This window comes from Podarcis vaucheri (genome assembly GCF_965113315.1).
Source record: "Podarcis vaucheri genome assembly, chromosome: 7".
In the NCBI taxonomy this organism is placed as follows: Eukaryota; Metazoa; Chordata; class Lepidosauria; order Squamata; family Lacertidae; genus Podarcis; species Podarcis vaucheri.
This window is the reverse complement of record NC_138765.1, coordinates 29140085-29167675: the sequence shown is the minus strand read 5'-3', so window position 1 is coordinate 29167675 and position 27591 is coordinate 29140085. Positions and strand designations below refer to the sequence as shown.

General features: G+C 43.8%; 1 protein-coding gene across 3 annotated transcripts in view; it reads left to right on the top strand.

The window, feature by feature from the left end:
• Positions 1-27591, top strand: part of ARID1A (AT-rich interaction domain 1A) — a 131345-nt gene that overhangs the window by 16338 nt on the left and 87416 nt on the right. For 2 of the 3 annotated variants that reach the window (XM_082231462.1, XM_082231461.1), the window contains one exon: positions 14833-14905. Coding sequence is in view for 1 of the 3 variants with exons in the window: in XM_082231460.1 (XP_082087586.1) it covers positions 19899-21074 (1176 nt within the window). In the remaining 2 variants the exon portion in view is untranslated. Of the gene's footprint in view, positions 1-14832; positions 14906-19866; positions 21075-27591 lie in introns of those variants that run through there. The other variant, XM_082231460.1, reaches the window with a different exon arrangement.

Sequence of the window (27591 nt, the reverse complement as noted above, 5' to 3'; positions counted from 1 at the left end):
AATGCACCACAGAAACAGTAAACTTCAGATTAGTGTTTTCCCATATGGCTAGGAGCTAATAATGTATACAGAACATAAGATTTTTCTTGCACGTTATTGTACACTCCCAATATTTCCCCCAGTGTTATAAATACTTTCTCTCTAAGGAAAATTCTGACACAGCTACATGCTTCTGCTACCACAAAACTACAAATGCTCAAAACAAGCTATCTCTAAAAAGCAAAATATTATTACCATATATTTAGCAAAAGCTAGTGTTTACCACCATCAAAGGCTATGAAAAGTTTGTTCTATTTACCTGTCTGATGGCAATGTAACTATGAAAAATCTAGTGAACTCCAGGGAATAAGCAACATATCAAGGGCAGAACCTTACTGGTTTCAGTAGCTATACAATTAGCCAAAACATAAACCTTGATTATTCATAATTTTCCATTGGGCTGCCATATACACCATAGCATTCAGTTCTTGGGTGAAAAATACAGAATGTGGCATTCTGTACTATGCTGATTTCTCAACTAATACTGAAGGTGCACACAACCCCAAATGTTGGTGTGACAAAGTGAAATTTGTTTACACATCAATTTTAATACCTTAAATACAAAAAGATAGCTTATAATACCAAAATAATACAGTCTTACATCACTTTGTTTATAAATGAGAGGTAGCTAACCTGTAGCACTCCAGATGTTGCTAGATTACAATGCCTTTCATCCCTGACCCTAAGCCATGCTGGCTGGGGTTGATGAGAGTTATAAACATAGTATGTCATTATTTAACTGTATCCACAATTGAGTGGTAGTTGCCTTAATACCATATGGTAGAGCTGGCCCTGATGTCAAGTCACTAAGAATGCTCACACTTCCTTTCAGAGTTGCATTGTTTATATTCAATTGTAAGCTGCCTTGAATATAGCAATTTTAAAATCAAAATAAATAGAAGGGAGCATTTTACAATTTCTCCTAATATCACAGCTGTTGAGGAGAGACCTCATCTTGTTCCATAATGCTAATGATGCAAGAGCTGCAGAGATTTTTGAAAGGAAGGATTGATGGGCAGGAAGGAGTGCTTAACCTTTTTCTCTTGCTTGCTGATTTTACCTTGCAAACCCCCTACAAGCAATGTTTAGCCTGTTGTTCTCTTGTTATAACCCAGAATAAAGCCCCACTAGGGTAAAAGCAGTCTCTCAGGCTATTTGGCAGCAGGATTGAAGTACATGAGTAAAAACACCTCCTCCTCCCATCTGTTGATTCACCAACCAAACCCCACATCCATGGGCATAGCAGGAAGGGGCAGGGTCCCCCCTAAATAAATAAAAATACATAGCTAACTGAGGTTCTGGCCCCCTAACAAAACGCCTGCGCCTCCTAACAAAAACCTTGCCTACGCTCATGCCCCCACTTTTGTGTCACCTTAGCAAATGTGGTTTTGGGAACACATGTTTGGCAAGGTGGCGTGTAGTTCCACCTTCCTACAAGAACTCTTTCAGGGTGTAGATCTGGCAACCTATTTTGTGCTTAGAATCTTTTATCAACCCTTCCCCATATTGTTCTGTATATTGTGTATGTGTAATTTCAAACATTTTGTCCTTCAGTTTATGCATATGTAGTGAGTTTTATAACATTTTTATACCGGTACTTCCTAATAATGGGCTTTAAAATTGAAACAATGGCAGATGTTTAGCTAACATACACTGCCATATCTTGAAAGATCAAGAAGGGTAGGGAATACAGTCATAATTCCTCAAAGCTGATAAATTTGCATAACATTTATTATTGTTTCTCCTGAATCCAAGTGCTCTCTCCTAGTGCACAGTCTAAACATGTTTACTTAGAAGTAAATCCTACCAAATTTACTGGCTTTCATATCATAGTAAGTATTCTTAGGATTGTATCATTGGTGAAAGAAAGCAGGATTTCTCTTCTTAGTAATACTCCATTCCTATTAGCTCCTTGTCCATATTTTCTGTCTGTTTCATTTTGTTTGGAAAATGGCAGGGTAGAATGTGTTTGGTGTAACCTTAATCCTGACCAGCATCTGGGCTCTGTTTAAAAAAAAATAAAGCAGCTTCGAACAGAGGCTTCTGTATACATTTGCATGCTTTAAGTATAGAACGAACATTTTAAGATCCAGAACAAAATATGTGATATTTTCTTTTGTCTTGAAACAAAGGCTATATCCAGATTTTATTTTTTTATTATTTTAATGTAAATGAAATGTAACTGTGGTATACAGATGAATATGAATTCTCTTGTACATCAGATGTTATCAAGATTGGCATTCTCAAATATGATACCCATTGCAATCCCATGCACACTTTGCTGGGAGTAAATACTATATTGAACATAGTGGGGCAAGTAGACATGCAGAAAACTGCACTGTAAATAACTTTGTTCTTTTTTGCTGTTTGTGCTGTGTTTTAATCTTATTAATTCAGAACAGAAACTGTATGAGGAGGACACATGTTTAAATTTGAAATGTACATCATGGCCAATCTATGGTTTGCATTTGTGTTATAAATCAGATTAAGCCTTGTGGGCAAAAGCAACCTCATACTCCAGTGCTACTCCCGCATATTTAGGAATAAGCTCCATTAGTCAGTGGGTTTTATTGCTGACAGTAAATATATAATATTAAACTGATCAAATACAAGAGAAAATGATAAAGAAGAACAGAGGGTTTAAAAAAAAGAAAAGAAAAAGAAAACATTGATCATTCAGGGGCAGTTAATTGAGAATTTTCACATATAAGGTACTGATAACAAATTTCACTCCTCTGTTATAGTTTTACTTCAGCCTTCACAAGCTTTTCCTATCAAATGTGCAAAGACCCATAGTTTCAGTAAATAACACAGAATAAGATGTTGATAATAGCTTTTTGGGACCCTAAGGTCTTTCCTGCCACAACACTGTGACTGCCCTAAGAACCAGGAAGTCCTTGGTTTTCAAATTTTACCCACTTTCATTGTGTACACTTTCACAAGCCCACCCTGTGATGCAGTGGTTTGAATGTTGGAGTAGAACTGGAGAACCCAAGTTCAAATCCCAGCCATATCACTGTGGGCCAGTCACAAAATCTCAGCTTAACCTAGTGCATCACAGAGTTTTGTGTGATGATAAAATATAGGAGAGGGCCATGCACAGTGCCTTGAGCTCTTTGGAAGAAAGGTGGAATATAAATAAAATAAATCAGTAAGTCTCAGTAAGCCCCACAATCTGTATGATGACTGTACAGGCCTGCCTTAAAGGTTGTTTGAGGCTTACAACAAGGTACTGAATGTTGAAGGACTCTGAACACTTTAAAGTACTTTATAAATTATTTTTCTTCTTATTACTTCCAGACTATGGGCTTTATAAGCACAAATATGGCACAATATCCAGGCATTGTTCTCAAGGAAGTCATTTTGTTGTATTACTGTGAAGATGCAGTTATTTTTCTATCTAGTCCAGTTATTGTGATTTGAAGTGTTGCCTAGAAAGTGGTTATGCAAGTGTTATGGGCACTATAATGCATGTACCAACAGAGACAATTTCTCATGTTGGGATCCTAAAAGTGGTATGCTCAGCTTGAGATTAAGGAACTAGTATAGGCACTAAATTCACTTAATTGAAGGCAAGGTTTAGCAATGGGGCTTTAGATTGTGTCCAGCTTACATCCTCCCATCTGTCAGCAAAGCTGCATCCAAGCCAATCTGAATGGTTGTCAGAAAGGCTCAATATAAAATTCTTCAAAATAACTAGGCGGACATCTATCTATAATAAATATTGACTTTCTAGCTGATAACCAGGATAAACTCTGGACATAGCAATCCTGTATTCATATTAAGCTTGGACTGGAGGAATACTACTGCTATGCTAGCAGATCAGCTGCCATATCCAATACATGCTCAGCCTGGGATGGGATGACGCACAAGTAGAAAATACAAAAGTGGTAGCAAAACAACAGACATGCCTAAGCATCCTTGGAACCACTGCCAGAGTCCCTCAATCAGGGACTGTGATCATAACAACACCCATATCTAGTGAACTCATGGCAAAGGGAAGATGTTCCCAGTACATGCCCCTGCACCACCACACACACAACGTGCAAACTTTGCTGCATTGGATACCACTCACACTGTTTGGACTCCATCATCTCCAGTGGCTCAGTCAGCAACAACTCTTCTGCTGGTTCCTAGGCATTCCTTCAGTAAAGGTTCAAATTCCTTTATGTTGCACACAGTCCTTATTTTGGAACGCAACACATACATTGGGGAGGAAAGGGAGCCTACACAGCACAGCTCTCACCTAGCTCATTGGGCAGGACACCTGCACAAAGCACACAATGTCTTCTTGGAATGAGGGTTTAAAGTCCATCTAAGAAAGGGGGGGAGGGAGACTCTTTAGAGCATTGGTTTTCAACCAGTGTGCCGTGCCACTGTGCCTTGAATAATGGTCTGGGGTGCCATGTGCAACACTGGCCTCTGTCCCTCTTTCTTTCCCTCCCTCCTCTGATGCTCTCTTGTATCTCTGCCTCCCAAAGGCTTGCATGGCTGTTTGTTGCAACAGCCCAGGCTACAAGCTCCCTAAGCTGGGGCAGCTCAGAGACCAGGGATGGCAGAAGCAGCTGTCCGGAGGACTCCCAAGGAGAGGGGAAAGGAAAGGAGGCTGAGGGAACACTCCACAAGGGAGGGTCTTCAAAAAAGGGTGAGAGGCTGCCAGCTGTGCAAGCAAGGGGTGACATAGCTGGACTCCTGAGCCCCACAGAAGTGCCACAGAAAGAATGTAGTTGGTTAAGGGAGCCGTGGACTTAAAAAGGTTGAAAACCTCTGCTTTAGAGAAAAAGCCAAAGGGAGGAGTCAGGAGTGGCAACAAAGGGAGACTGAGTCAGCCATGGTCACCCTGATTGATGGCCATTGAAGAGAGTGGGATGGGAGAGTGTGACCTTGCTCCTTCTTCTTGACCTTTCATTGACTTTTGATACATTCACCTGGATCAGCTCTGGGGGAATGGGAACTGAAGGCACTGTGTTAAATTGGTTCCAATTGTACCTTCAGGATCATGTCCAGACAAAAGCATTATATGAATGCTTTTTTGTCCCTTGGCAGCTATGCTATCTTATCTCTAGTGCTATCTATGAAGCCACTGGGATTGGTTAAGGTTGCTGTCATTAACCAATAACCCTCAGCTTTATTTCTCTATAGCAGAGGTGTCCAACAGGTTGATTGCAATCTACTGGTTGACCCCCTCCCCCAATTAAAGCTCAACAACTTTGGCTCATCCTCCTCTCCAAAAAAGCTCAACTTTGATGGGTAGATCCCTGCGAGTTTTTTTTTTTTACAGTGGGAGTAGATCGCAGTCTCTTGGAAGTTGGATGTGCCTGCTCTATAGCATCTGAATTGGGGAAAGTCCCTTGACCAGTGCTTGGATACAGTGGTGAGATGGATGAGGGGAAAATAAGCTGAGCTTTAATCCTGGCAAGATGGAGGCAATGTGGGAGAGTGGTTCTTGTGTCTGATAAATAGGTCAATTGCCTAACCTGGATAGGGTTGCACTGCCCTTGAAGGAGCAGGTTCACAGGCTGGGGGTGCTTTTGGATCCAGCTTTTTCACTGGAGACCCAGGCAGCTTCAGTGACTGGTACAACAGCTGCAACAATTCCCAGTCGGGGAAAGCTTGGCCACAGTAGTTCATGTATTGGTTAATTCATTATAGGATTACTGCACTATGCTGCATGTGGGGCTTCCCTTGCCTCTCCTTCCTCATCTTTCTCCCTCCCCATCATCCTCAACTGACTACCTAATATGCTCTGGCAGGAGTACCCACCCTACTTGTGTATTTTGAGAGGCCTGACCTATTATATTCCAAGAAATTTTAGTGAGCAGAGAGAGGAGAGGGCACTATTCTTGTCCTGAACCCATCAAGCACCCTACATGCCCTTCCTCTCAGTCCCATCCTGAGTTCATCTGAAGTAATATCACACTAGGATATGGGAAAGTGATCCCTATCTACTACTCCCCAAAAAACAAATCAAAGCGTTTACTGATCAGCACCCAAAATGCAGTAGATCCTGAAATGGGGTTGCAACAGTATCACTCCAGCATGGCTCTTTTGCTTTGGACAGTGACTTTATAGACAGCAGGGCAGCTGGTGCTGTGTCCCTTATGGCACCAGCTCATTTAGAATTTGCATGTATCATAACTGTCCTGGAGCTTTCAGCAGCACAGCACTTTTCCTGGACCAAGTAGGTTAGCCCCACAGGAACAGCCAGGAGCATCCTTATTCATTATCTGCATAGAACAGGATTTGGGGAGGATTGTCTACCTATGGGAGTGGGACCAGGGCTTTTTTTCAGCCGTAACTCAATGAAACTCAGTTCTGGCACCTCTTAGGTGGGCGCCATTGCCATTCTAAGAGAACAAGGGAGGTGTTCATGGTGAGTTCCGGCACATCTTTTTCTATAAAAATAGCAGTGAGTGGGACCTGTGGGAAGAGGGAGAGACAACAATGAGTAGCAATCAGCAGCTGTCCTGAACCTGGACACACAGTAGGTGATTCTGAGAGAGTGAGCTTAAACTGAATGGTGATACTTGGGTACTCTGCCAGTGCTCACGCCTCAACCTCCCCATTGCAGTAACTATGAGTTTTCCCTCTCCCTTTTGTGGGTTTGAAAATTGAACACTGTGTGTCCAGTGACTTTTTGTTCTGCTACATGCTGGTCTATGATCCAACAAGGATCATAGGACTTTCCTTCCTTGTAGGTTTTTAAGCAGAGATTGAATGGCCATCTGTCATGGATGCTTTAGCTGGGATTCCTGCATTGCAGGGAGTTGGACTAGATGACCCTTGGGGTGCCTTCCAACTCTACAATTCTCTGATTCTAAGGCAAAAAGTGCCAGCAGTGACAGTGGAGCACCTGGTCTTTGCTGCAGAGACCTTAACTGCATGTGTGGATGAGTGCATCTCCTGTGTGGGACACTACTTTCTACTCGGGGGGGGGGGGTTAAACAAAACCCAGTAGTCACATATGAGAAAAAAAGGGTGGGTGGGTGGGTATGTGGGAGAGAGAGAAAGAGAGATAGGAGACAGTTGAGGCAGTTGTATATTACAGTGTGTGTTCCGCTTTCTCTTGTTTATCTATGTGGGGTGCTCTGTTCTGACTAGAGATGGGTGAATCTGTTAGTTTTGTTTCTTTCAGTTTCTCAGTTTCCAGATCTTAAGTTCAGTTACCAGTACTTGGCTACAAAACTGTATTGCAGAATTTAGAGAAGTGTTAATTTTGAAATTCACAGAGCCTCGGGGGCACTGCTGGGGGTGCCACAGCTATGATGTATAATGGAAGGTGAGAGGTGGGGTTGGTGCTGAATTTTGGCATCACATAGGGCATCACTGAAATTTGAGACCCCAAGGTCTGCCATTGGTTCTGCTAGTGCATCTGTCATGGTGGTGGTGTATCTGGCTAGTGTAGGGGGGCTTCCACCAAATCCTAAAGCCCTTCAGGTGGTATAAGTCCAATACAGTGCCTTTAAGCTATACCATATTCAGTCATCTTTTTAAAGTAGTACAGGGAGCAAAATTGTTTGGCCTCCTGGGAGAGGGAGTTCCATAATCAGGGTGCCGTCACCCGGAAGAACTGACTCATTATACCCATTACAGTTAAAGAGGGGGAATCTGAGTCCTATAAAGTGACATTAACATATAGGGGGCATTTTCTCATATATTCTGAACCCAATCCATTTTAGGGCCTCAAAATAAAAACTAGTAGTGTGAGTTGACCCCAGAATCCAGTGGAGTTCTTTCATCACAAATGTTATCTACTTCCTTTGACTGACTGACTGACTGACTGACTGACTGACTTACTAACCAACTGATGTTTTTGGACAGCTTTCAAAGACAGTTGTACATACAGTGTGTTATATTAGTTTAACTTAGAGGTTAACAAGGAGTGTATAATGCTGGCCAAGTCACCATTCACCAGTACTGTATAGGCCACTAAGGCTTACAAAACAAAGGTGGTAAAAGGAGCTGGGGAGATGTTGCAGTTTAAATTGTGAGCCTTTGGGCTTGTGTGCAGCTGCCATATGTGTTCCAGTATCTGCCTAGGTCAGGGGTCAGTAACCTTTATTTCTATGAAGAGCCACTGAAAGATGGGAACAGCAAATTTGAAGGCAGTGGAGTTTTTGGTGGAGTTTTAGGAATGGGTGAAAATGTCAATTTCAGGTTTTCTCTGTTTCATGTTTTTCCTTCTTGTTTTTCCAATCTTTAGTTTGGTTCTCCACATTTCCTCATCAGTTTCTCTCATACATATGTGTGTGTGTGTGTGTGTGTGTGTGTGTGTGTGTCTTCATGAAATTCACCAGCATTTCCAAGTGCATTTCTCTTTATGTACACATTTTTGCATGTGATTTTGCTATGTGTGTTAAAACACACACACACACACAGAGAGAGAGAGAGAGAGAGAGAGAGAGAGAGTGCTTCATATTCAGCATTGCTCAGGAATTCTGAGAAGCAAAAAATCAGTAGAGTGGTATCTCGGGTTACAGACACTTCAGGTTACAGATGCTTCAGGTTACAGACTCCGCTAACCCAGAAATAGTACCTCGGGTTAAGAACTTTGCTTCAGGATGAGAACAGAAATTGTGCTGCAGCAGCGGGAGGCCCCATTAGCTAAAGTGGTACCTCAGGTTAAGAACAGATTCAGGTTAAGAATGGACCTCCAGAATGAATTAAGTTCTTAACCTGAGGTACCACTGTACAGAGAATATCAGTGTACATTGAAAAGATCAGTTGGCCATTCAAAATGGCATTAAACTTAGGTCTGAGCAGTTTCTCCACTTGTTCCGTGCTTTATGAGTATGGGTCCAATCATGGCCTTTGTCCCACTGCTTTCCCCTTGGAAACCTGCTCTTTAGATCTAAATCGGAATAAATGGCAATCTGCAGAAAACCTAGTTGCCATTTGTTCCTATTCAGTGCTAAACCGCAGGTTTTATTGGAGGGAAGTGATGGGACAAACAGAGATGTGGATAAGTCCTTTAGATGAAAACTTGCTCCTTGACCACAGAAACCATCGTGCCAAATTTGGTGATGCTTAAGAGGTGCCCAAATATATACTGAATAGACAAACAAATATGAAATATACCACACAAGCAATTTCCCCTACTATAATGTATTTTTATTGTTATTTTCACTAATATATGCATTTATGCACACTTCCCCCTAGTATATGCTTTTTGTGCACATTATTTGGTTGGAGAACTGCATTACAAAATTCAGAGAAGTATTAATTTCTAAGTATGTCTGTATTTTGATTCACATACTGTTTCAGGAAGTGCAGTTTAGGTAGAGTTACCTTTAAATGAGAACTGGATCAAATTTCTCCCTCATAGTCCTCCCCACCCCCACCCCGTTCTTTCTGTCACACCTTTCCCATCAAATAGAACCTGCAGTCTTAAAATTCATGTGCACTTCTCACTACCCATTCTTTCTCCAGTTGTTCCTCTCTCAGACTCCTGACTTTGAAAGGCCACAGGTTCCCCACCTCTGCTGTATACATTTTAGATGGGAAAGGATGAAAAGCTTCTAAAAGAAATGGTCTGGCTTTTCAAGCAAGTTTCAGACACAGTTGTTCTCTTTCTGCAAAGTAAGCAGCATTCTCCTCTATGTTTATTAGATGGTTCCTTAAGCAACTATTGTCTTTTGGATGACTGCAGTTCTATTTGTGCATGTATATCATATGTGTCATGGTGTATTAGATATGTATGTGGGGTAAAATACAATAAATGTTGTTTATGAGAACACAGTATGTGGTGTAGGCTGGGCTTTTTCCTCATTGTATTCTGTTCAAATGGATCTGTTTATACACAGTGCTTCGAAAGCACTACTGAAGAAGGAAACCAAATGAACCAACCTGCTGTTATCCAGATCTGATACTCAGTTGACAATAAGTATTAGAGAAGAAGGGGGTGGTATGATGTGATGTCATAACTTGTTCTAATTTGTTAGGTGCTCCACGAATCACCACCTCTAGTGCAGAAGAACAGGCCTTCCTTAGTTGCTTCTTATAACATGGAGGGGAGACTTTTAAAATCCTCCTCTCAGCATATAGATTTAGATGTGGCAAATAGAACCTTAAAAACACAGTCTCTGTGTTGGCTTTTCCCATTAGTCTTGACTCTGCTTAACAATATTTATGACATTTATATCCCACTCTTCCTATCAGTGAGCAAAGGGTAACATGCATGGTTTTCCTCCCTATTTGAGCATCACAACAACTGTGTGAGGTGAGGTAGGTTAGGTTGAGAACTCGTGACTGAACCTAAGTCATCCAGTGAGCTTCAGATTTGAACCTGACCTGAGATTTGAAGGTGGTATTTGAACCAAAAAGGCTTACCCATGCTTAATGTAGTTTTGAGCACATATTTCTAGATAAACCTGTAGCTGAGCCTAAGCACTTGCAACTGAAGCAACTGCTTATTCTTTCCCTGCTTACTGCCATCTTCAATCTGCTGTTACTTTTGAGTTGAATTTTATATTGTAAGCTCTTTGGGACAAGGACCTGACCTCTTGTAATCTGTAAAGCGGCATATACAGTGGTACCTTGGGTGTCAAACTTAATCTGTTCCAGGTGTCCGTTCGACCCCTGGAATGGTTCGAAAACCAAGGCGCGGCTTCTGATTAGCTGCAGGAGCTTCCTGCACTCAATCAGAAACCATGGAAGCCACGTTGGACATTCAGCTTCCAAAAATGTTCGCATTGCCTCCTGATGTGTGGCGGGGGTGGTGTTGGGGTGGTGGGGACAGTTGTCAGTGCTGGGAGGAAGGTTGACTGGGTGCTAGGGCCCATCAGCTGACTGAGGTTGCTGTGTGCTAATGCTGGCCCTGAATGCTAGTTCTGATTTCTAATAACTTAAATACAGTGACAATTGTACTTTGTAAAGGAAATACTGGGTCCTGGTAAACGTTAAGGGTTAGGCTATAAATAACATTCTATAGGTGGAGACAAATAGGTATGAATGAATGGATGTTGAAGTATACCTCCTCAAGTATGAAGTAATTAGGATAACTTCTAGACTCAAACAAGACTTTTAGAAATCACATTGTTAAATTCCTGATGTGGGACAGGGGTTTCATAAACCTGTAGCCAGTGTTATCACACATGAATTGTTGATATATACTCACCATCAGTTATAGTAGAGAGGTTTATATCTAGGGACTGTTGTGTTTGCCTCTGTGTGTACTGGTAATAAAACAAGATTTATTTTTAATTGGCCATTAAAGCTAGATGGGTTTTTAAAATTCAGAATATCTCAGTGGTCTGATCTTGGTTCTGTGTTTACCATACTATAAAATGACAAGAGTTGCCTCTTTTCCCTGTTCTTGTTCATTCTAAGTTCAGCATCACTAGAACTAGATGCTGGATTACTCACTTTTGCATTTATATTATTCTACATTATTATGAATGTGCAGAGGTCACAAAACAAGCACACTGAAGCTTAAAACCCAAATCATACACTTGGCAGTGTCTGTACTCATACTTTTCAAGCTTCTTCAGATTGCATTCCCCTTTTGAGCCCCTGCAGGTTGAGAATTATATTACAGGAACTGAATGTGCCGCATGCTCCGCTCCATCTGACTCTACTTAGATCCAGTTCATATTTTGCATTTCACAGGCTAGGACTGGTAAAATAATAGATTTCCTTGACTCAGATTCAGTCCACTTTCTTGTCTTTTAATATGCAGCTCAAAGTTTTGGAACTCACTGTAAAATTATAATCAGACATTAGCACCAAGGTTTAGCAACCTGCTGAGTTCTTAAAATGTTACATTTCTGAGAACCATGTTGTTAACTTTAATGAAAAGTATGCTCACATTTAAAATCCATGCCACTCTTTGAGCGTTGCAGCTTGTGTTCAGCAAATGCTCAAACTCCACATCAGTTTTTGCTATAACATTTTCTCTTCATGTTCTGTCAGTACTGGGAGTGGGGGAGAGTAGGAAGGTTGATAGATCTTGGTGGTACCGAATAACAATTTCAGCACAAATATTGCAGCTTTTGTTATACAATCAGGAATTCAACATAATCTATTTTATTTGGAAATTATTTTGATCTCTCCTAGTACTCGTAAGAACTGTATTATAGGATCTCTCCTAGTACTCGTAAGAACTGTATAGGAGATGATGCACAAAAAGTAGGTAACGGCATACATCTAAGGCATTGCATATTTATAATGTAGCTTCAAAACTACTTAGTATCCACTTGGCTTATTCTGCAAAGTAACCCAACCCTCTTTTGACTCCATTCCACAGCTTGTAACTCACTCTATTAATTATAAATAATAGATGGATCTCCTGTTCTTGGTCCTGTGGTATATCAGAATGCTGTGCATTTTAGTCAGTATTTGTCTTATATTTTCTTTCCTTTCCTCCTCTGTTGTTGCTTTCAATCTTGGAAGCACTTATTGTTGAAATGTTATCCTGTTCCTGAAGATTACTCCATGCCATGTTTGCAGACTGCTTAGGGGCCAGGGATAATGATAAGGGGTATGTGTGTGTATGTGCACTGCATGAGGGAGACAGCGTGTCCCAATCCTGTTTCCATGTCAACGATTCAGTCCACATTTGCCATCACACAGTTGGCAGAACAGGTTTTTTTTATGAGAGAAACCCTATTCCCCTCTTTTTTAGCATCCTAATCTATACCAGGTTTCCTAAACTGCCTTGGTACTATGTTAAATGGCAGGACTACTTTCATGAAACTCCACTTAATAGCAGCCAACCTAGTGGTGGTGGTCTGTACTGCCATCTGGGAGACTTAAGTTAGCTGAACCATGATAGCAAAGCAAGTAGGAACTGGCACTGCTGTGGAGGCCATGTGCTCAGTAAATAACAAGAAGACAAGGGGGGGGGGGAGTGCACCATGTTTGTGACCAACTGTCCTGCTAAGAAAGGAGGAGCTGGCTCCCTGTGGTCTCTGCCTTCTGCCTTCCTCCTTAAGCTTCTAGTTATGTTTTTATTATTATTATTATTAAAATACAGTAGGCATAAGCTGTCATTCATCAGCACTGTTTGCAGCAATATAAAATAATAAGCACAAAGTTAAAATACAACACAAAATAGGGCATCGCTTGGGGTAAAAAAACCCCTTTCCATGCCTAAGGCCCCAGAGTCAATCCCTAGTACCTTCAATCCCTTTCTGAGACCTGAAGAGCTGCTGCCAGTCAGTGTCATTTGTCTCCAACTGGTGGATCAGGCCCTATTACTGGATCACAGCCTGACTTAAGGTATGTCACAACAGCAGCACAATGTTGTTGTTGAGATATAAGAAATGGGTACCAAAATATATTCTACATCCAAAGAGGTAGAAGGCCACCGGTGTAGACAGTGTTGCGCTCAATGGCCCAATGATCTAGCATAGTATAAGAAACCTTCTTATCTTCCTTTCCCCTCAAAAAAACAATGTGGTATAGTGGTTAGAATGTCGGGCTAGGACATAGACAAAGAGACTGGGGTTCTCCACTCAGCTATGAAACTGACTGGGTGACCTTGAGCCAGTCACTATCTTTTAGATCTGATTGCACCGAACTTGAATTAAATCTTCACATGCAGTATTATAGACCTCATTAAAGTGGGAAGTGATGCCATGCTAAATTATGATCTGCAGTCATGAGCTCACACAATTTGACTTCTAGGCTTAGCCTACCATCCATACCCTTATCTTTGCTCTATGCAAATTCAGTTGATGACAGCCCTCTCTCATTCCACTTTTCTGGCTTTTGCCATACCTTCCTCTAAGAACAAAACAAAACTCCTTCCCTCACACTATCTCACTGAAATCAACTACTGTATATTTAAAGGAGTTTCCAAGATTTGAAAAAGCTCCCAGTTTGTATTTCTGTCTTTTATCAGCTTGCTTCTGTCCTATTGCTTTTGATCAAATCTTCACCTTGATTCATGTTGCCAACACTGTGATTCTAAGTCCACTCTTGGAAGCAAATACAATTGAATCTGCTAAGTTTATTGTCAAGTAAATGTTTTAAGCCTTCTAAGCAGACGTCGTGCTACTATGTGTTCTTGTACCAGAATCTAGCTTTCTGCTGAAACAAAATACATATTTAGTAGTAACAGCAGACATAATAGTACTCATTCTGTAAGAAGACTATTAGGTTTTGGGAAGAGGATTGGTTGAATGAAATAAATGGTCACAGAATCATAGAATTGGTGAGTTGGAAGGGATCCTGAGGGTCATCTAGTTCAACCCCCTACAATGCAGGAATCCTGCCAACGGGGGGGGGGGGCTTGAACCCCCAGTCTTCTGGTTAGCAGCCAAATGCACTGACCCACTGTGCCACAAAGAACCATTTTTCAAATCCCAGTGTTTGGAATAAATAGAATGCTTCAGTATTTTTACTTTTCAAATCAAGGGTTGCATTTTCCAAGATTTGTACGGAACTCAACATACTGAGTGGCTGATGCTGACTGGCATCTTTGTGAGCATAAATGTTTGAACATAGTCATAACTGTTTCATTTTTAAAATCCCTTTTCTATAATTTTATTTATTTTACTTATTTTGTAGAATCTGCCTTTATAGCAAAAGGTCTGTGCTGTCTTACAGCTTGCAATGTGGAGTCAGAATCACTACATATTGACCTTTGATGACTTACATCCCAGTTTTCTGCTATGGATGGAACTCCCTATGGGATCTATTCTATTATGCAGATATACCAGATGTAGCACATATGGTTTAAATGTTTTGTTCTGAATTTTATGTTACTCCCACTGTGGAACCTTGAACATGCCATAAATGTACGAAAACAGCATATTTACACATTATTTTCTTTCCTATATTTATAACCAGCTTTTCAGCCAAGATTGGCTCTCAAAGCAGCTCACAACAATGATCATCCATCACGAAGATACCATGGAAGATAGTAAGTATGCATGAGTATGTGTATATCTTGCAGACTCTTTAGATCACTGCTACAGTGTAATTATTAGATAGATGATGCCCTTAAAAGAGCAAAGCTATTGTACTTTAGAACAGTAGCTTGATCAGGTGGTGTTAGAAGTGTCACCGAATTAGAGAAATCTTACAGCACAATCCTATCCATGCCCACTTAGAAGCAAGTCCTATTGAATTTAATGGGGCTTGCTCTCAGGTAAGTGTGGTTAGGATCGCAGCCTCTGAGTAGACCATGGTTAGGATTGTGCTGTTGAGTAATGATAGGAGTGGTAATCTAGTTTTTAAATCTACCTAAATTTGTATATGAATAAAACAATGGTTTTGAAGAGAAATATGTTATGCTCATGAATGCATATGGAAGGGGTGTTCCATTCCTGTGTGAGAGTGATTAATGGTGGGTGTCTTTCTAGACAAAGTAGGTAATTACTTAATGTATCTGAGTAAAGGTTGCAGTCCTAATTAAAAATGAGCAGTGGGTTGTCCAAATGGAACATAGGAAACTGTCTTATACCATGTAAAGCCATTGGTCCATCTCATTCAGTATTGTCTTAACTGATTAGCAGTATCATTCCAGGGCAGGCATAGGCAAACTCAGCCATCCAGATGTTTGGGACTACAACTCCCACCATCCCTAGCTAACAGGACCAGTGGTCAGGGATGATGGGAATTGTAGTTCCAAAACATCTGGAGGGCCGAGTTTGCCTATGTCTGTTCCAGGGTTTCAAACTGGAGTCTTCCCAGCCCTACACCAGGAAATGCCAGGGATTGAACCCAGGAACTTTTCAATGTAAAACATGTGCTTCAGCGTTGACCTATGGCTCAGTAATTAGGAAAAAGCCATTGGCTATACATCTAGGAAACACCTAGGTTTTTGCGGAACATCTATCCTGTGCATGTCCATGTTGGAAAGCATGTATTGAAAATTCATTACTGAAGAAGCATGTCTATCAGGGAAGCATTTGTCAACTGGAAGATATTGGGGTGGGGACGGGAGGGGAAGGGAGGTGCTATCTATTCTGTCCAAAATATCTGAAAATGAGAAAGAGCTGTAGTTAGATGTATTTTGAGAGGACGGTTGGAATACCACTTCATATTTTTACATACTAGAAGCTTAAGTGAAGTAAGAGCAGTTTTTCAGTTACTCTAATGTTAGGGTAACAGGGAAATTGTAAAAAAAGTTAGTTGCTGAAACTCAAAAATAAGAAAGGTAACTACAAAATACAGGGGTACTTCCAGTTGTGGACGGGATCTGTTCTGGAGCTCTGGTCGGATCCTGAGGTTTCCACAACCAGAGGGAACGCTTCTGCACATGAGTACATAGCGGTAGAGTGCTTCTGCACATGCGCATGCAACAAAAACCTGGAAATATACTTCTGGGTTTGCCACCTACGCATCCCGAAGTTTATGTAACCAGAGGGATATGTAAGCCGAGGTAAGACTGTACTGGTGCTGGGTATAGCGGGCGCTAGGAGTTCCATCCCCCTCAATATTTTGAATCAGGGGGCCCAAACCCCCAATATTGAGGGAGTCGACATCCCCTGCTGCCGCCAAGTGCCCTCCGCACACCCCAGCCCCCACCCTGGAGCTGGGAGGGGGCTAGGATGAGCAAGGGCGAAGATCACCCTCTGCCTGTTTTGCCCCTGCAGGGAGCCCAGCGCTGCAATCCTCCTCTCCGCCTGATGCCACATCGTGGAGGCAGGACACCTGTGCAGCCTGGTGCGTAATCACTCACGCGCTGGGTGGGATGCATCAAATGATGCCCCCCAATGTGGGGGGCAAGTCAGTGCCCCTGCTACAAAATATTGCCTTGCATTATGAGTGCTTGATAAACATATATTTTATGAATCAAACTACACTATGGCCTGGTTTGCATATCACAGTAAGCCAAGCTATGGCTTACCAGAACTACCGGGTACATGAGTGTGTAGAACATGAGAGTGGAACCTGTAGCCAGCCACTTTGCTCCTCTCTGATGTTGATTACTTCTGTGCCACTCTGAGCTAAGTCAAGGTTTGGTTTAGGCTGTTGTCTCAATCTGGACTTTCTTCTTGTTAATTATGAAAAGTAACCAAAGTTTATTTTTAAGACTTTTTGCTGTTCTCACAATGGCTAACCCAATACCTATGGAAAGCATGCAAGCAACAGCACTCCCCCCACTTTTGATTCCCATCACCTAGAGGTAGACCATACCCATCATGGCTAGTAGGCATTGATAGCCTTATCCTCCATGAATTTGTCTAGTGTTTTTTTCAAGCCATCACATTGATGGCTATCATTACAAGATGAAAAAGAACACTATAAGTCCTGCCTCCAGCCCCATGCCTGTGGCATTTTGTAGCATTTATTTTTTCATGCATCTGTTTTGTTTAGTGGTTGAGCACTCACCTGCTGTCCCACTCAGGCATGAGTGTTTTCATGGTAAGTGTTAAAAACAAAAACCACGCAAAACACTAGCAAGTATTCTTCCGTGTCCTCCTCCCCTAAGCCAATGCCTCATTCGTTTGTGAACTTGTTGTTTCTTTGTTGCTGTTGTTCTTGGAGGTTATGAACTCCTGTTCCTGCATGGAAGGAAGGGGTGGAAGTAGCAGCCTTGGTTGAACCTAAAATGATGGGGCCAATAATGTGATGCGACCACAAGGCAAATGAAAATTCAGGATAGTGTTGTGCACATATAGGGAAGTCTTAAGGACTTCTTTGAGCTGTGTCCAATTCTGGTCTACTAAAACTGAAGTGAAGAATTCACCCAGTGTGGTTATTGGCTTATTAGCTTAAAAAGGAAGAGTGAGTTTGGATGAAAGGTCCTAGGTACAAGAATAAACATATAGTTGGAATTATTATACCCAATGTGTGGCTGATAAACCCAACTATGAAGAAAGACAGTAAATACTGAAGTAGGCTACAACTCTCCAAAAAGGTACAGCAAAAACTAAGTAGTAGTCTTCTAGTAAATAGTTGTACTATCTTCCTGAATCAACCATGGGATAAAAAACCTAAGCTTTAACTTGAACTGGTTAACTGCATGAAGGGTGCTGTGTAATACTTTAGTGTTTCAAGATTGTTTACTGTTCTTCATATGAAGTCATAACTGGAGATATCTAACTCCAATTAATGTGGGTTAACTTGAAGAGGTTATTGGGTGAGTGGATTTGTAGAGTGCTGAGAAGACTTGATGTATGGATTTCTGCTTTCCTGTCAAGTTTTATTGTGGTTTCTGTAGTAAGGAATTTCACCTGTCAGCTTGGCTGGTTAGCCTGTTTTCATGTGGTACACTTTGGTCTTTCCTTTTATGGCCCTTGTATGCTTACCTGAGCTATCTGAATTTGTTTTTACTACACATATTGCTCTGGTGAGGTGTACCTTGCATACTTCTGCTGTTGGCCTAATATAATCTGGATGATGAAGGCACCTAGTAGATGTTTAGATTTACCAGATCTCGTTTTGAGTGGTAGGGTACACACCTTGTACTCAACAAGAGACTAACTGTGAACCTGGCATACTACATCTGGCACTGCTAAGGCAGCATGGCATCAGAGCTCTGCACCCTGCAATCCATTGCAACATGGCAGGGGTTTGGGTGCACACTTCTGGTCTCACATGTTGTTACTGATGAAAGCTTATGGATAAAGGATGCTCCAGAATTCCCTGCAACCCTAAACAGTAATTCATAGAGAATTTAGTTCACTAGTTTTGCTTGAACAAAGTAACTAACCATTGTCATAGAACGGCTAGTGGGATAATGGATTTTGCTGCAATGGATTTCCTGCAACACAACTCTTAAGAATGTTTATGCAGAAGTAAGTCCCCCAGAGTTAAGTGGGATTTAGCCCAATTAAGTATCCTTGGAACTGCGTGTTTGATGTCCAGACTGCATGAAGTGTGAAAATGCATAAAATTGTCCAGGTTAAAAAGTATTAAACTGAACAGCCTACATTATTGGTAATAACAGTTGGAGTGGTGTGAATTTTCCACGATTGCTCTTGGGATATCCTCCTTGAAGTTTTGATCTTTTCGAGTTGCCCTTCTACCAGTCCCTCTATGCGGTGCCTCGTTAATCCCTTCTGCCCTTAAAGGCACGAGTCCTGGCCTTTCTTGGTTGCGGGAGTCTTTGTGCCCTGAGCAAATGAGAGGAAGCACCGGAGCATTCGCTTGCGAGGCTTCTGAGAACTGGCGGGAATGGGGCTTTGCGAGCAGTTCTGTTCACCTAGCTTCCTCCAACCCGCCTTGTGTTTTGTCAGCAGAGAAGCTTCCTTTTGTGGCTCAGAGGCTGAGCTCGGCTCCCTTTGCCGCCGATCCGTGGCGGATTTTGCGAGCGGCAGGCTGCTGTTAGCTTCAAGCTTCAGCCTTGCTGAGTTGAAAGCGTCCAGGGCCTGGCAGCTCCTCCTTTGTGAGGGGGGAGGGGAAGAAAGCTCCAGTCCGGGCCATATTCCAGTCCGGGTTTGGCAGGCTGCCGCGGCGCTGGGTAAAATGGCAGTGCTGAGCCTCGTGTCGGAGTGAGCAGGACTCGGCGGACGAGAGTCGGAAGCTGCCGCCACTCGGCTCGCCTAGTCTAGCCTCTCCGGCCGCACCGCCCGGCTCCGAGAACGGGGGTCCGTCCGATCCTCCCTCGCCCGCCGTGTCCCCCTTCCCTTCCTCCTCTCCCACACCGGGAGCCCCGTCCTGCCCCCCTCCCCCTTTCCTCCTCCTCCCCCTTTCTCCGCCGGCTGCAACTGAGCGAGGAGGCACAGTGGGGCCAGGCCCCTCGCACCCGCGTCCAGCCCGCCGGAGCTCGCCGCGCCTCGCTCGCCGCGCCGGGGGAGGAATGAGACCCCGTTGTCCCGAGGATCCCACCGCCGCCTGAGCGCGGAGGAGGAGGAGGAGGAGGAGGAGAGGAGCGGTGAGGCCTTGTGCCGGCCGGCCGGCCAAGCAGGGAGTAGGTCGGGGGAGGCGGGGGAGGGGGGCTGGCTGGGTGGGGAGGGGGGATCATGGCCGCTCAGGTGGCCCCCGCCGCCGCGAGCAGCTTGGGTGCCCCGGCTCCATCCGAGCTGAAGAAAGCGGAGGTGCAGCAGCGGGATTGTTCGTCGGAGGAGGCGGGGGGCGAGGCGGCGGCGGCGGCAGAGCGCGGCGGAGAGAAGCAGTCGGAAAGTGAAGGTCCCCCGGGAAAGGAGCTGCAGGACGGGGCCGAAAGCAATGGCGGGGGCGCAGGGGCCGAGCCCGACCTGAAGAGCTCCAACGGGAACCCGGGCCCTAGGCCCGTCGCCACACTGAACAATAACCTCCCGGAGCCGCCCGGCGGTGGTGGCGGCGGTGTTAGTGGCGGCAGCAACAGCAGCGACGGGGTGGGGACGCCGCAGCAACAACCGCCGCAGCAGCAGCAGCAGCCTCCCCCTACTCATCCGGCCGCCTTGCCCCCGCCAGCCTACGGTTTCGGGCAGCCCTACGGTCGAGGCGCCCAGGCTGCTGCGGCCGTCGCCGCGGCCGCTGCCTTCCACCAACATGGCGGACAACAAAGCCCTGGCATGGCAGCGCTGCAGAGCGGGGGCCTGGAGCAGCCGTATTCGGGGCCCACCGGGGGCCCCCAGGGGCCGCCCCCTCCCCAGAACTCCCACGGCGGCGGCAGTTCGGAGCACGGCTTCTCCAACCACCAGTACAACAACTACTACCCTACAGCCGGGCGCAGCGCTGGCGCCTACCCGCCTCCCTCTCAGGCCTACGCCCTGAGCTCCCCTCGGGGAAACGCTCAGAGCCCCGCGCAAGCCGGGGCCAAACCTCCAGCTTCGGCATTCCAGCAGCAGCGTTTCGGGGCCATGGGGCCCTCGGCCGCCGCCGTCGGCGCAGGAGGAAGCGCAGGAGGAGGCAGCGGCGGGGGCGCCACCCCGCAGCCCACTTCCACCCCCACCCTCAACCAGCTGCTCACCTCCCCAAGCTCGGCTCGGGGCTATCAAGGGTATCCCGGGGCCGACTACGGGAGCGGGCCCCAGGATGGGGGAGCGACGGCCAAGGCCCCGGCAGCAGCGGACATTGCCTCCCAGTACACTGGGGGCACCAGCCAAGGCTGGGCGGCGGCAGCCACAGGAGGCCAACAAAGGAGTCACCACGCGCCCATGAGCCCCGGGAGCAGCAGCGCTGGAGGGGGACAGCCGCTCACCCGGACTCAGCAGGTAAAAAGGCACCGGGAGGGCGGGGAAAGAGGACCGGGGCAGCGGGCGCACATGGGCTGGGGGTTGGGTGGTCAGCTGGGCGCAGGTGAGGGAAGGGGCTTGAGGACGCCTCTGGCCGTGGGAGGGCAAGGGCAGGAGGGGAGCGCACCCGAGGTCGAGGTTGGGGTGTCCTTTAACGTGACAAGCTTTCTGTGGTCGTCTTCGGGCCCACATTACTAGGGAGCTGCCATTGTCTGTCTCTTTCCTCTGTCTCTAAAATGGCTGCCTCTCTGCCTTCCCTTCCTCCCTTTCCCAGCCTTTGTGTAAGCTCTCTTGGAGAGAGCCCTTCTCCTTTCCCCCTTTCCTGTCCCGGCTGGGAGCCTTTAGGGGGGTCCTGGGGTGGGGTGGGGTGGGGGTAAGGCTTGCCACCACCACCTCTGGGGAGGGAGGGGTTGGGGTGGCAAAAATAGCTCCATGTTGCTGGGTTGGAAAAAAGAGGGTGTGCTGAGCAGATTGCTGCTGTTCAGCTCTACTGTGCTCCACTCCTTTGCGGCTCCTTTTTCCTCTCTTGGTGTGGGTTGAATTGAGCTGTTCCTGTGCTTCTAGGGGGTAAGAAGAGGGCAAGTGACCTGCTCTGACACCCTCATCTTGTCCAGGCTAGCTGAAGCCATTTTCTGAGCAGCCTTTTTAGATAGCCTAGTGCCTTGAGCTCCTGCTTGGAAGTGCTGGTAAACAGTTCAGTGATTGGAGTAGTAAGTGCAGATTGCTTTGGTTTGGGATTTGAATTATGGAGGTAAAATCCTTCTGTCAAAGCCAGGAGACAGTTGGTCTTAGGTTGACATCCTATCTGTGATCTGATTGGCTCCCCATCTCCTGCTCTTGGCCATTTATAATTGCCTCTGATGTAATGGTACAACAATCCTGATGAGCTCATAAACTTTTACACTCTGCTTTTTCTACCAGCCATAACCCACTGCCACTTTCTGCCTTTTTTTTTTTTTAATTCCACAGCTGAAATTGGCTGTGACCTTGAGGAGGTTCAGCAGGAGCAGATCCACAGACGCTGCCCTCGATGCATTGTGCCTGAAACAAAAGAGGGAGCAATGGCATTTTGTTGTACCTTGGATTTATTTTGCTTGTTAAGCCTTATGCAGCCTGGAGTAGATTCTATAGGGCTGAAGCAACAATGGGGTGTGTGTGTGTGGATGCTTTTCCGTCAAACCAATATGTTTTTGGTTTTGTGACTTTCCTGGGTATAAGTGATTTCCCTAGTTTTAAGTGTTCATCTGTTTCTAGTAGAAATTGACCATTATAGTAAAATACCAGCTACAGAACCAGAAATGCTGCAAATGTTGTAATTTAATATTTTCAGAATTGTCATTTTATTCTCAAAGGCAATAAAATAGCACAATTTTCCTAGGGGGGAAAGAGTTGAAAGTTTGCATTTAATATAATTTAAAGACTTTTCAACATACAAAAAAAACCCCAGAAACAAAACAAGAAATAAGAAAGAAAGAGAATGAACAGAAAAGCAAGCAGACGGAGAGATAAAAATAACAGAATAAAGAGAAAGATGGGAAAATAAGTAAGAGTGATTTCAAACTATCCATCTGTTAGTTGTGCCTGTAAAAGTTATTCATAATAATCCAGTGCAATGTCCAGTTATTCCTCCCTCTGCTAGCTGATTTTGGCATCAGAATCGTAGAATTGCAGAGTTGGAAGGGACCCTGAGGGTCATCTAGTCCAACCCCCCTGCAGGAATATGCAGCTGTCCCATACAGGGATCAAACCTGCAACCTTGCCACTATCAGCACTGCACTCTAACCAACTGAGCTATCCAGGCTGTATTGGCTGCAACAATATTGGGTAATGAACAGAAGAACATAGAAACTCTTGATATTTTCCTGGATATAACATAGTTCAGTAAATAAGTATTTAGTATCATAAGCAAATTTGGAATTTTAAAAATGAAGTCATTTCACAAGTTATGTGATGGATGATGTCTCTGGTTTTAGAAGTCCATAATGTAAATCTGATATATTGAACTGATGAGAGACCAGTATTCTTTCTTGGTCCTCCCTAGTCATCTTCAAGGTTCTAGGTCAGGACTTGTTCAGATTATAGTTTAAAGTTTCCCATTTTTTCTGTAAACTAACCCCTAGAAAAAAGTTTGATTTAATTGTGTTCTTTAATTACTGTGGTAAGGACAATTCTTAATTATGCTCAAATCCCTTTACCTTTATAAGCATTAAAAAAAAATATTTTTTTTTGTTAAGTTTCTTACTTGTGTGCTTTCTTCAGCTCATTTTTTTAAATTGTTAAGATCTTTATAGTACTGGCACTTCTAGAGGAGCAGGTAGAAGAATGGTCTCCATCCCAAGGAGCTTGCAATACAGTCATACCTTGGGTTACAGACTCTTCAGGTTGCACGTTTTCGGGTTGCACACCACGCCGAACCCGGAAGTACCGGAACGGGTTACTTCCAGGTTTTGACGCATGTGTAGAAGCGCTGAATCGCAACCCGCACACGCGCAGATGTGGCACTGCGGGTTGCGAATGCTGTGGGTTGCGAAAGTGCCTCCTGCATGGATCACGTTTGCAACCCGAGCGTCCACAGCATCTACTGTACTAGAACATGACTCTGGAGGGAAAGAAAAATGAAAGATACTGACCATGAGAGAGATTCTGGCTATTGAACTAATTCAAATCAAGTAGTATTTTTAAAAGTTTCTGGGCATTTTGCACAACACAGGATACAGTGATTATTTGTGTGCTGGGTTGAGCCTCTGAGGATGTTTTGTAGGGCTAATTCACATGCTACAGGCCAGCAAAGCCTGGTACACTTAGTAGGGAGTCTGCAGTCAGTCTTAGCAGCCTGAAGTTCTTGAGTGAGGCCTATTAATTTCAGTTACAGTTTGCACTTTTAAGGATTCACATTTGGATGTATCCTAAACATTGAAATATGTGAAGAGGCCCTCTATATTATATAGACAAGGCTTGTTCACACATTACATTGCAGACCACATTTTATTAGAGAAGGTCTGGTTACTCTGTAGCAGTCCTGTTTCTCATTCACGGTTAAAACCAGTCTTGATTGTTTAAGGCGGTGGTTTTCAACCTTTTTGAGTCCATGGCTGCCTTGATGAACTACATTCTTTCTGCAGCACTCCTGTGGGGATCAGGAGCCCAGTTATGTCACCCCATGCTTGCAGAGCTGGCAGAGCTCTTTCCCTTTTTCAAACACGCTCCCTTGAGTGTTCCTTCAGCCTCCTCTCCCCTCTCTTTGGGAGTCCTCTGGGCAGCCGCCCCTGGTCTCTGAGCTGCCCCACCTGCCCCAAAGAGAAGTGCCTCCTGCCCCTGCCCCACAGAGGCCTGAGAAACACCCCTTTGCCAGCCCCAGAGGCACCATTCACCTGGGGAGCTTGTAGCCAGGGCTGCTGCAACAAACAGCTGTGCAAGCCTTTGGCAGGCAGAGGCGCAAGAGGGCATTAGAGGAAGGGAGAGAAGGAAAAAGGGACAGAGGCCAGTGTTGCCAACCATCATTCAAGGCACCCCAGGGTGCCACGGCACGCTGGTTGAAAACCACTGGTTTAATGATAGGCATTTAGGTGTGAAGCTATTAATGTGTCAATATCTGGAATTAGTGGATAGATAGTAGAAGCTGAAATTTATAAGTCAAAATGGTTCTCTTTTTAAACCAACTTCCTATCAGTATGCATGTTGGCATCTTTTGAGTGGGGATTAGAGAGGGAAGAAATGGTGTACATACTGAACCAGGCATCTTAAACATTTTCAGACCCTGGCCCACTTTAAACCCAAACATGCATTTGGGGACCCATTTCTTAATCCTTTACACTATATTTTTATAGTGGTAATACTGTTACAACCTACTTTGGATTAGGTTGGATTAGGCTGCGACCTCCCAGTTTAAGACTAGTGCCTTAGACAGATATTGGATGGGTGGTAGAAAAACAATCTATAGAGTTAGGGATGATTTCCTTCTCTTCCCTATCTTGGTGGCTAGGTTAGTTTGAAGCATACAAGTGAGCTTGAAAAATTTCTTGAAGGTGTGCAAGTTTTGTAAGGTTTTGGGTCAATGTTGGTTTTTGGACCTTGCATGAATCTTTGTTCCAAGTCTGGGGTATAGAGGGAAGAATGCAAAATAAGATCAGAAATGAAATACATTAAGGCTGTATACACACCGTACATTTAAAGCACACAGCTTCTCCCAAATAAGCCTGGGAAGTTATTTGTTAGGGGCGCTGGGAATTGTAGCTCTGCGAGGAGTAAACCACAGTTCCCAGGATTCCTTGGCGGAAGTTGTGTACTTTTAAGTGTATGATGTATATACAGCCTAATTTTTGTTTTCTGCTTAACACTGTTGCATGATTTGATTTGATAATTGCTACATCCGACTTGGGCTGCAATCCTAAAAACACTTGATAGGGAGTAAGATTCATTTGGACTCAAGGGAACCTAAGCATGTGCTGTTAGTCCCTTGGGTGCAACTGTTGTAGCAGTATCACAGTTTATCTGTTCAGCATTACGTAGAAGGTTAGTATATATTTAAAATTAAATAAACTCTGAAAACAGCAAGATGAGAGAACCTCCACAAAATGTGTACTTGAGGAATACCTTTTTCATGGAAATAAATATGTGGTATTTGTGCCTGCTGCTGAGGTTGATATAGATACATACTGCCTGTTATGATGTTTCTGAATGGGAAATCAAAGTGAGTAAAGGAAACAGATTTTCTGCTTGAAGTATAATAGAGTGGAAATCTAGAGAGTTCCTGATGAATTCCGAGTGACTGGCATAGACTCTGTAGTGTATCTAGAGAAAGTGAGGAACTTTGAGACCAGTTGACTGGTTAATGTTCATCATACTGCAATACTTACTACCTCTTCAATGTTTTCTAAATGAAGGAATGCAAATTGATCTTCCAAAACTGACTGTTTGACCTTTATATAGCAACAAAAGTGAAATTTGGAACTTTAAGTGATCACCTCTTTGCAAACTTCAGTGAAGCTGTGTTCTCATCAAGCAGTTTTTCCTGAACTCAGTTTTTAAAATAATGGCATACTTACAAAAAGATACATTCTGGCATCTATCTTTGGTCTGTACTATTGCTATTCGAGTGTAGGTGTTCAGGCTAGAGCGCTTTCAATTAAATTGGTGCTAAGTGTTGCTGTGATACCTTGGAATCAGAAGCTGTGTCCTAACTGCTGTGCTGTCTACTGAGTACTGTATATCTTAGATTATGTGATGCCTTGTATAAAGTAACATGGGACCAGTGAGCCATTCCATACAATAACAAAATGTTGGGGAAATGTGGCCTAGTTGCCTCAGGAATATATCTGTATATTTGGTTCTGCATATGTTTTTTCACAAAAGCTAGAGGAGGTAAGCAACCAGGTCAGGAAAATCATTTGATGTTCCCAGGTGCCAGAATTAAATTGTTGGGTGTTGTAACTCTGTAGACATTCCTGGCTTGAGAAAAGATAGTTACTAAGGAAGATGCTGACAAAACAACACTGCTTTGAAAATTATCCCAGTTAGTTGAACCTGCAGAACTCTTCAGTGCAAGGTCATAGTTCAAAATAAGAAAAATGCGCTGCACATCCATAACTTGGTCATGTGTCCTCCTGGGGGAAATTGGTGTGGGCAGCCTGTCTTGTCTTCTAATGATGCAAATGAAAATACTATAGTCCTGGAAAGTTGTATCAAATATAAACTTTATCACCATACCATGGAGATTAGCAGAGACTAGAAAACTCAGTTGGTTAGAGCATGGTGCTGATGATGCCAAGGTTGCAGGTTCGATCCCTGTATGGGTCAGCTGCATATTTCTGCATTACAGGGGATTGGACTAGATGATCCTCAGGATCTCTTCCAACACTGCAATTCTATGATTATATATACAGTTTTCATGGATGTGTGAAATGTCAATCCATTGCATGTTTAGATCCCACAGTCTGCATTCAAACTTAACATTAAACCACACTTTGTAAAGATTGCAGAAACGGCTGCCTGAGAGTGGTGTGTTATGCCCCCTTACTGCTTCCTTTTAAGCTAGTGCATAAGGCAGTGTTTAAGGAGGCTTTTTTTAGTTGTTTCTGTATTAATGATATGCTCACGTTGTTGGGTTTATTCTTTCACATATTTGGTTTTTATTTTTCACAGTAAGTTGTTCTATGTGTACTTTGCTGGTGCCATTACCTCTGAACATGCACCACCTTGCAAGGTATAGTTTGTAAGTGAGGATCATAGTCCACAGTTTGAATCCGCAGTTACAAACTAGTGTCCATAATAATTGTGGTTTGCTATGTCTGAATTCACAAGCCACGTTTAGGCCTGTTGCTCTACTTCAGATGCTCCAGCATGGGGAAGAGAGACAATTTAGGAACTTAAGAAGCAGAGTGCTGAGCAGATGGAAAACGAATGTAGAGTAGGAGATCTAAGTCATGGTTTGCTTGCTGTGCATCAGAAAGCCTAAACGATGGTGTATAAGCTTTTTATGTATGGTTGGTAACACTGT